This window comes from Pyrus communis, chromosome 7 (genome assembly GCF_041283825.1).
Source record: "Pyrus communis isolate YQ-2024b chromosome 7, ASM4128382v1, whole genome shotgun sequence".
NCBI lineage: Eukaryota > Viridiplantae > Streptophyta > Magnoliopsida > Rosales > Rosaceae > Pyrus > Pyrus communis.
The window spans coordinates 17,929,347-17,939,596 of record NC_142571.1 but is presented as its reverse complement, the minus strand read 5'-3'; the positions used below and the strand labels follow the sequence as shown (position 1 = coordinate 17,939,596).

The 10,250-nt window shown below is 38.3% G+C and overlaps 1 protein-coding gene across 2 annotated transcripts; it reads right to left on the bottom strand.

The window, feature by feature from the left end:
* Positions 1 to 215: 215 nt before the first annotated feature.
* Positions 216 to 8,489, bottom strand: LOC137735608 (protein REVEILLE 3). 2 transcript variants are annotated; one of them, XM_068475041.2, is made up of 9 exons: positions 8,006 to 8,489; positions 6,762 to 6,819; positions 5,599 to 5,722; positions 5,343 to 5,516; positions 5,091 to 5,219; positions 1,805 to 1,914; positions 1,599 to 1,658; positions 548 to 664; positions 216 to 468 (listed from the first exon to the last, which is right to left on the bottom strand). In XM_068475041.2, exons 1-8 carry the CDS (start codon positions 8,305 to 8,307, stop codon positions 557 to 559), a joined length of 1,065 nt encoding a protein of 354 aa, XP_068331142.2. In that variant the 5' UTR covers positions 8,308 to 8,489; the 3' UTR covers positions 216 to 468; positions 548 to 556. The 2 variants fall into 2 exon arrangements, with proteins under 2 accessions (XP_068331142.2, XP_068331143.2); XM_068475042.2 differs by having other exon boundaries at positions 5,343 to 5,510; positions 8,006 to 8,485.
* Between the last annotated feature and the right edge of the window lie 1,761 nt (positions 8,490 to 10,250).

Sequence of the window (10,250 nt, the reverse complement as noted above, 5' to 3'; positions counted from 1 at the left end):
TAAAATCACCTCCAAACAAGCTTATAATCTAAATTCAGGCCGGACTTAACCGGAGAAGCTTCAACGTCAAAAAGACCAGAGGTATGAACTTTCTGCATGATGTTTATTGTTTCAGACGGAGACGGGGAAACCACTTAACAGTAGCAGGTTTCCCTTGTTTGGCACCATTTTGAGGTCCTCCTTTATTCCAGTTATGTAAAACCGAAAAACAACAATTGCAACGAAGTAGAGTCCACAATCAACGATAACATCCTCGAAACACTATACAAGACGGCCTCCGGAACAAACACTGGAGTTGGCTGTATCATTCCACATTCCTTCATGACGAAATTACAAGTATGGTCTGCACACAAAACTGGGTTTGGTCCACTCACAAGCTACATGTATTCAAAACCGTGTATTCTACATATATACAAAGCCACTCTGCGCTATTAACTGTTAGCGAACTTGGTCGTTCAACACTCTGCCCTGAAATCCGTAGGTAAAAGAGTCAGCATGGGTTGGATATTCGCTGTAAATATTGAGGAGTTTAAAATTTCCATTTTACCTTCATCTCTCAAGAAGATAGGATGGGATTCTCTGATTTGACAATGCGTGACAAGTTGAAATTGCCGTTGGATTTAGTTTTGACTGAGCTGGCGCCATGCGATTCAATTACCTTTCTCTGTGTAGATAAAGATAACCGTTAGTTGCAAATACACCATATTATATAGTCGAAGCTAGAAAAGAGACCAATACTAGAGAGTGAAAAGTATTGACGTGATGCGTCCTAGAAGGCTCACAGACACAAGCAAAGCACAGAGAGTTCGTCTGAAGTCAGAACTTAAAGAACTTTTCAGATGGATAGAGCGTGCATGCTCAAACTATTGGATCTTCTTATGCAACAAAATTGATGTTATAGTTTCCTATAATTATTTTACAAGTTCAGCTGAGTAGAGTAGATCATGGACTTGAGTGGCAACCACTGCCTGCCAATGAGAATAGGGTATAATTTGCAACAGTTCAATCACGGACAAAAGATATGAACTTCCGAGCGATGCCATGTGCACAAGATATGAACATGCCATTTTTTTTTTTCAACAAACGATATTATCTACACTAAAAGGGAGGGGGTGGGGTTAGCCTTAAAATGGGCTAGCAATAATGTGGTTCAAGCTCGCCTTTGGCGAGAATCGAACTTAAGACCCCTCACTTACAAGTAAAGAAGAATACCACTAGACCGTAGTACTAAGTGGCTGAACATGCCATTCTTAAACTGCTTGAACCTCTCTCTATCAGACACATCGGTTCCTCAGACTCTGGAGCTCCATGATGAAATAATACCAATCAACTATTACCATGTAGAGCCACCACACACTAACCTTTTTGTGAGTTAAGTTGACATACGACTATATTTTCATGAAGTAGACTGTTATTTTATTCTTAATGCAATGATGAAAGTTCGGTTTACAGCTGTCAAACAAAAATTAAAATGTTATTGGGAGGTGCGAAGGTTTGGAAATTTTTTAAGACCGTAGAAGACAAACAATTAGAGCGTTGCCTCTTTGTGCAAATGTGCAAACAATTCGAACTTAGAAGTTGAGACGGTGAATACTTACATGGTCCTCAAACTCGGGCCTTGTCAAATTAATGGAGAGGTTCCGCATCAGCAAAAATGCCTGGGAAGGAGCCAAAATAGAACACGTCAGTAAACTTAGCGGTTAGAGCAAGACCATCCAACTCTTTTAGAAATAGGGCTCTAATAACCCTTTTGATGATATGATTGCCAAAAATAATGGTTACAGTGATTCTAAAATTGACTTACTGTTTCCAAATTTATGGGATCCAATTGTCTCAGCCTCTCCATATGATTAGTTGTACTGGGGTCGAACACACTTCCGATAAATTTATACACCTGAGCAAAATCTGGCAAAACTGCATATACAGGAACTATAGTTAATACCAACAGAACTGCAAAAAATGTCATAAACGCAGGATAAACATTGCAACACCAAGGAATATATCAATTGCACGTAAACATCGTCTTCAACTCTGAACGTGCTGAAGGAGAAGATTATGGACCCGTGTACAGTATGGGGCATCTAAAAGCATCACATGGACATCACAGAGCTAGGAACATTGATTATCCTCCATGGTTTGTGGTGTTATAGGAAGTGACAAAATATTGCCAAACCATATGAAGCAGGTAATACATTCTCAAGGATCTATAGACAAGAAGGAGCACATCATATTATTTTGATTCTTTTCTGCAAGAGTATTTTTGGCTAGATTCATTTTATCTTTTTTTAAGAAAGAAAGAAAGAAATAGGGGTCGAAGTTTAGACCGCTCACTGTAGTTCTACCTATAGAAAAGATCGTCAGAGAGGAGACAACCCAATTTTGATTCCAGCCGAGACGACTAGTAAAAGGAAGGATCCAGAATGTCATATATTTCAGGAGCTAGATCAGTTGCCGATGAACAAATAAGAATTGCCTCAACAAAAATTGATGGAATTGGACCTAGAAAATTGGACCTAGAAAAGCCATTCAGGTTCATTATCGATTAGTTATCAGTGGGAACCAGTGTATTAAAAGCGTGAGGCGTGGGCAAGGCGTCCAAGGGATAGCCCGGCCTAGGCGTAAGGCGAAGCCTCACAGGACCTAAATTTTTTAATATATACACTGAGCGTACACATATATTATATTAAAAACAAGAAGATTATTAATCAATAATCACCCTAAGCACACACACATATTATATTTTATATATACATATAAAATAGAGGATGAAAAGTACAATGAGCAAACATATAACAATGCATGCAGACAACACACACATCCATTATATAAAAAAAAATAAAAATCAGAAAAAAAGCAGAGAGGTGATAGTGCAAGGAAGAGGTATATAAGGCAGTTAAAACCTACCAAAAATTTTAAAAAATAAAATAAAAAATAAAAAAAACCCTGAGGCTTGCCTAGGCGGCTCCGGTGACGCCTTCTGCCCACTCCCTCAAAACAGAGGCGTTAGCCTTCGCACCCAACCTTAAAGGCGCCCTAGGCGCGCCCTGAGGCTAGTTTTTTAAAACATTGGTGGGAACATAAAGATAAAAGAGTTAACTAAGTATCAGATCGACCAAATTGAACAAATGATAGGTCAAGATCATGTTGTTCATTGGGAATTGAAGGAAGGGAGAATGGGCAGACATCGAACAATTAATTTCTATTTCTCGTTATCGTGGAATTCGTCATCAAGATAGATCGCCCTTACGCGGTCAACTAACTCATACTAATGCAAGGACTTTTTGCAAGCAAATTCAAAAATGAAAGAAGTCTACCGAAAGCCCTTGGTACTTGTCTAATCAATCACACCGATAGCTTCAATAGTTCACTGATTTTTTTTTTTTTTACCGGTTACTAATCCAGCATACGTATAGTAGGCCTCCTTTGCCACTCCACTAGTGGCTCGGCTTGGTCTCGCTCCCTTCGCCCAACTATTGTATCGGCTCAACTTCGTCCTAGAAGCTACTGCTTCAACCTTTCTAAGCTTCACTATCGCCCATGATTGGTATATGGATCTCTCCATATAGTGTGGTTGGCCTTCTAGAAGCTTCACCAGAAGTGACTAGTCGCTTCCCGAATGCCTCTTTACTTTAGTATGGTCCCAATGCCTCAATCTTTGCCGCCAAAGTACACTACTAGGAGAGTAAGCAAGCTACTTTGCTTGCATTCTAGAAACGGTAGCTTCCGCCCCCTTCCTGCCTGCTGAAATTGATGTGAATGACTGTGACAACTCTTCAAATCCTATTCAGTTTGATTAGATGTCACTGAAACAATCCGTTATGTCTCTGTTTTATTTTTGGATTCCGAGGATGAGCCGGCCGATCCTAATATCATTTATGTGGAGCCGGACAACGAAGCCGCCTCCTCAGATAAAGATGTCTCCAACGCGGCAAGAACAACTTTTTCAATTGTTATTTTTTGGGAGGTCAAGAGAGACAAAAGGGATACTTTCTATCAGTCAAAAGCAGATACCACCCCCCATGCTCCCACGATCCGCTCCCCGAGGAATAGAAAGGGAAGATCGGGGGCCGGGGCAAGTTGGGTTGGGGTATAGAGCCGTAAGCGTGGTTGGGGGGGGGGGGGGAGTGACAAAGGACGTGCTTGTACGGTTCAAAGAAGGGTTTGTTGGGAACTTTCACTACTCTATATTCAAAATATGCCTTTCTAGAAGCATTACGATCCACAACTCAAATGGTCCCTTATGAAGTCTCTATTGGTCTTATTTTTATTATGCGCCTTGTGAACGCGTTTGGATCTGCGAAGGCAATCGCTCGGATGTTCCCCTAACCCAACCTGGGAACGGACCAGAGGGAACCGCAACATGGGGAATGTCCGCGTCTCGTTGCAAAGCTCATTTTAAATTGTGGGTCATAGGGCGGGCAGCTTTATTTGATCAAGGGCCGGGGCACAAGGATCCTGGTACTATCCAGGTGCGAAGAACCCCGAAGGTGACTGCAATGAGCAGAAATCTCACTCACCGGCCTAAACGACGAGCAAACACTCGAACGTGAGAGCAAGGGATCACTCAACAAATGGCCGAGCTCCAAGGAAGGAAGGAGAGAGGAAGACAAGAACCATGCTTTCAGAGAAGTGGCGGTCCAAATCTTATCTGAACTGCGAGAATAACTGACTACGCCGTGCCATAAGGGTCATTCTCCAAACGGGACGAGGCCAAGCCCTTAGGTTGTTTAGAGCCTCCTTAAGCAACTATTATAATTTTAACCACAACAAGGGCTGGTTTGGGATTGCTTAAATTTTTTTAAAAGCAGTTTCTTAAAAAAGTTGGGATCTTAACTGTGTTTGGTAAATGAAAAAAGAAAGTGGTTTTTTTTTCTTTTCAAAATCATGGGTCAAAAACAGTAAAAAGAAGGTAAACAATAACCTTTTTTCTTTTTTGTTTTTGTTTTTTTTTTTTTTTGCTAAAAGCACTTTTAGCATTATAGTTTACCAAACACTTAACTACTTCTAAAGCACAGCAACCCAAACTAGCCCTAAGACTTCTTAATTCAAGCACCTGAAAGAGGCATTAAAAAAAAAAGGGAGAATTTTACCTCTTTGTGGCTGGCCAGGACCTACTCCATCAATTGTCTCACGCATTTTCCAATTTATTGGGTTGCTTTCGTTGCTACTGCTGTAGCAAGAGTTATGTGTAACAGTTGGCCCAGATAACCTTCCTTCGTCTAAGAAAAAAGCATAATAAAAAAGGAAAAAAGTAACATTTTAACAAGATAGGGAAAACAACTTATTATGGTCAAATTGATCAAGATTAGATCACTAAGGCAGGCAGAAAAAAAAAATGAAACCTTTAGTTTGTGACATGTTGACTGGTGGCCCAGAATTACAACTCCAAGAAGATAATGTTGCAGCGTTAACTGGAGTTCCAAGCACAAATGAGGAATCTGGCTGGTAAACATATCCATGTTCAAGTGAATCAGATGAAGATTGAAACGGCCCAGCTACTTGAGATACAACTGCAGCTGCCAGATATTAACTTATGAGCATTAATTCAATCAAAACCATAAGAAGCATTGACAAGAAACAATGGTTGACTATGCTGACCACTTTTTGGAGCTTTTTGCGGGTATGGGTGAGTTGCTTTCCTCTTTGGCCTAGGTGGAGGTACATGTTCGCTTGTCCCTTTCTTCTGAACCTTCAAAAAGTACTTCTGTGCATGACTACGGATCTGAAGACAGGAATATCATTTGCCCTTAGTACAACGCAGACATGACTCACATATGCATTCAAATGCAGCCAAAAGAAAGATTACAAGACAGAGTAGATACAGGGCCTACTAAGACACAATTTCTCAGATGGTATCTAAATTCTAGGAGGAGAGAAGATAAGAATTGCAGAGGCCTGTATTTCTCTGTCACCTTGTCCAAACTGTTCGTTTTAATTATTTTTTCTATGCTAAGCAAACACCATGCTTGAAATAGTGAACTTGAAATCCATACACATGATTAAAAGGATGTTATTTTTAGGGCTGACTAGATTTCACACCCTCCAGGTTTGGATGATTTTCAAAATAGGCCATGAAATTTCAATTTTTTCATTTTGCACCACAAGGTATCGAAATGTATCAATGCAGGCCTTAGGTCGGATTGATTATTGGATCATTCATTAAATTGACGACATGGTGAGCTTAAGACTCTTATATGGACTAACATGTAAGCTATATTTGCATTAATTGACAAAGACAACTCATCAATTCAATGGAGGATTGAATGCTCAGCGAGACAAAAGGTATATTTTGATATAATTTCAGAGCCTCAGGGTGCAATGTGAGAAAATAGAACCTCATGGCCCTTGAAAACCACCTCAAACCAAGAGGGTGTAAAATGTAGGTAGCCCTTATTTTTATGTCATTTGACAATTTGTTAACTTAGAATTTCTCCATATTGGTTCACTATCCACGAGTTCAAAGGATAATCAGTTTCTGACTCAACTATCTAACTTCAATCAACAAAAATACTACAAAATGAAATTTGCGGAACCTATAAAAATGTTAGAGATCCTTCAAGTACCCACAAGAGATCACTTACAAGTTACAAGCGTTTCACTATACACATGTAAAACAACAAAAACCATCTAGCATCACTCTTTAAGTAATTATACAAACTTTAAAGCAAAATGGAATTCAAATAAAAAATAAAGCATATTGTTGTATTTTTATTTTTGCTATACGCAGATACATGATATATCTGACTATGATAAGTAGTCACCTGGATAACTGTTTTTGAGCCAACAAATGATTCAATCTTCTTCCAATCACGATCAAATCTGAGTCGACCCAAGCAAACAACATAAGAATGTATAATGGAGGAACAATTCACATGAATTAAAACCGAAAAGCTTACATGCGCAGTAGCTCATGCACACACCTCACACACAAATATAAAAGATGTATAGACACATATACTCATGCAAACATGTATATTGCGCTAAACATAAACCAGATATGTCAAGTGGTCACAATCAACAGTAATACATCTTGACCATGAGAAGAAGAGAAACTAAATACCAAATTGATAAAACGGCCTATAAAGACATTCCATTGACACACATACAGTTTGAAGATTATCCATTTGTAGTTAATCACTGGGGACTGACTCAAATTGGCCTTTGCAACCTTTGACATACATAACTTACACTTAACTTTTCTGCTAGTCTCTTTTCTTTAGTTTTTTTTCAACAACCTACTGAAGCAATGCATCTATTCAACAAATCTAAAAACAGAAATAAAATAATGAATCGTATTATATTTAGTACGATCTGATACCATTCGTTTATCTTATTTTTCTTGGATAGCAAACTATGTAATGAGTACCTAGTAAAACCTATAACAAATATCAAGAACTAGACCTAATTGTAAATTCCAAATTGGGATTTTGAATTCCTCAAATTCCTAGATCAGCAACTTACATAACATAACATTCCACTGGAATGAACTAATCCAATCAACTGGATTGACTAGAGCAAGATTTTTAATTTAGATACAGCCTAATGTTCAGAACAACATTCTTCGACAACATGCAAGTCTTTACCTACACTCGAGCACCTGTTCTCTCACTCACTAATACAAACCCGAAAAGACATCCCTTGGACAAAATTTTAGCTCCAACTTAGCAAAATTAATCTAATTAGCACAAGTTCACATACAAAACCCATCAAATTATCTAACATTACAAGTAGCAAATATCCGAAAACTGAAAGACCTTTAATAGGCACCAATTCTCTAATTGTTTAATAAGAAATGGGCTAATCCTTTACAGAACAAAAAGCACCATCCCAATCCCAAATTTTCCGCCATTAACTGAAAGAAAAGATTTTCCATTTAATTCTTATTTAATTAGATTAAAAAAGAAGCAGCCTTTTCAACTATTTTCCATACCCTGTCCCAAATTTCCTAGCAACCAAACAGAAACCAAATAAACAATACAAATAACACAAAAAGCCAACTCCTTACAGCTGAAGAGCTTCGAGAAACTTGTCGTGCTCCTGGTCCGTCCAGCTTTCTCTCGACTTGGTAATCGTATACGGTTTCCGGATTTTCTTGCTCTGATCATCCGCCGACATCGACGCGGCGTTTGCGGCCGCGGACGACGGCGTGCAGGCAGCAGTCGTACTGGTCGCCGCCGTAGCTGAAGCAGCACCAGTCGTCGGCGGCGGCGGTGGCGGCATAGAACTGAGACCCGGAAGACCCATATTGGTATTCATGGGATCGAATAAGTAGAAACCTTGAGGTGGGTTTGGATTCACAGACACCATGAGCTAGAAGCTAAAAGCTACAAGCCGAAAGCTGAAATTATCAAATACAGGTAGTGAAAGCTATCAAGTTTGTAAATAAACCACACAAAAGTGAAATTTTCTCTCCGAATTGTGGTGGCTTTTGTTGCTTTGCTTTGCCTTGTGATTTTGGTAGGAAATGAAATGTGGTTTAGAATGTAACCGCCTTTGGGGCATTTTGCTCTCATATTTATACGTGGATATTGACCGTTTAACGATAATATTTTATTGAGATTTTTTTTTTATATTAAAATATATATATGAATATTTGCATTTGTTGAAATAAAAGTGTAAATTATGAGTTAGAAGAAATATGAATATTTGCATTCGTTGATGTTGAGGTAGGCAGGGATAGGGGTGGAAAAAATTCCCAAAAATCCCGAACCGAACCGAAAAAATCCCGATCCCAAATCAAAAATTTCCCAAACCAAAATTTTCAAAATTTTTGAGATGCTATCCCGAACCGATCCCAAAATTTCGGTATGGGATTCGGGATTGGCTTCTCAATATTTCGGGAATCCCATACCAAACCGTAAATATATAATATTAATTATTATATATATTATTCTTTTATAATTGATGCTAGTAGTTTCTAATTCATGCTCTGCAACCTGGAATGCCCTACACCTTGCATATTTTTCATGTTTTGTTTGATATTCATGTGGATTTTATTATTGATGTTGCCATGGCTGATGCTTTTAGAAGACTTGATTAGTTTGTCTCTCAACATATTGCAAAAAGGGTTTAATTAATTTGAATTTTGACTATGATAAAAACAGTCAGGCATGCCAGTGTTCAATTAAATGGTAGTGTGAATGAAATGAAATTCCTAGTTCATGAATGTGTTCTTGAATTATATATTTGAAGAACAATTCATAATTTCATATTTCAATTTGGGATTCCCGATTTGTCCCAAAATCCCGAAAATATTTCGGGATTCCCGAAATTTGGGATTCTCAAAAATTTAGTTTGAGATTGGTCTTCAAATTCCCGTCCCGAAAAATTTTGGTTTGAGATTCAGGATACTAGTTTCGGTATGGTATCCCATACCGAACCATCCCTAGGCAGGAACACTAAAATATGGATATTACCAACTTGGGTATGACCCGACACGTGGCGGCACATAGATATGGTATCAAAGTATGTGTTGGGCATACTCGGAGTGGCACGTGGCAAGTGCCATTGCTATCGCATTTAAAAATTCCCCTTTTTTTTAACTATGTGGGACGATGTAATTGGTCATAGTTTAGAATAAATTAAAAACGAAAAATGAGAGATTTTGGGCAGCTTCAACTTCAAGGGTAGCAAACGTGGAGAGTCGGGCAATAGTCTTCAGTCACCTTACCATTGGGTAATGGAAAAATAATAGCAATTCTTATTAGTGCATTTTCATCCGTTGGTAAAAGATAAGGGTAAAAGCAACAATATTGCTTTTTAACTAGAAAAAAAACTCTCTAGCAGTCCATAAAATCAAGAGCAAGTGGTCGGCCAATTACTGCCAGCCCAAATGCCCAACCTTCTCAAGCCAAACTTGTTGCCTTCAAACAAACTAACGCAACATGACAGCAGAGAATATTTTTATTTTTATTTTTTATGTCAGGTACATGCGTTACACGTGCCCAAAAGGAAAGTGACACGACAAACCCTGTAATGGTGGGCCCCGTTGTATCAGATATCACAAAACCTGCAACAGTTAGCTGACGTGGATTGCTCCAACAGTAAAAAAAATTTAAAAATATTAACGGTTCGTCATGTGGCGCAATTTGGTGCATCTGATTTCAAATTAACGCCTAAGATTGATCTAACATTAAAAACTTATAAAAAAAACCAAAAAACCAGAAATAAGAAAAAATTCTAAAAGAAAAATCTGAAAAAATGAAAAAAAAAAAAAAGAAAAGAAAAGAATTTCAGAAAAAAGAAATAGT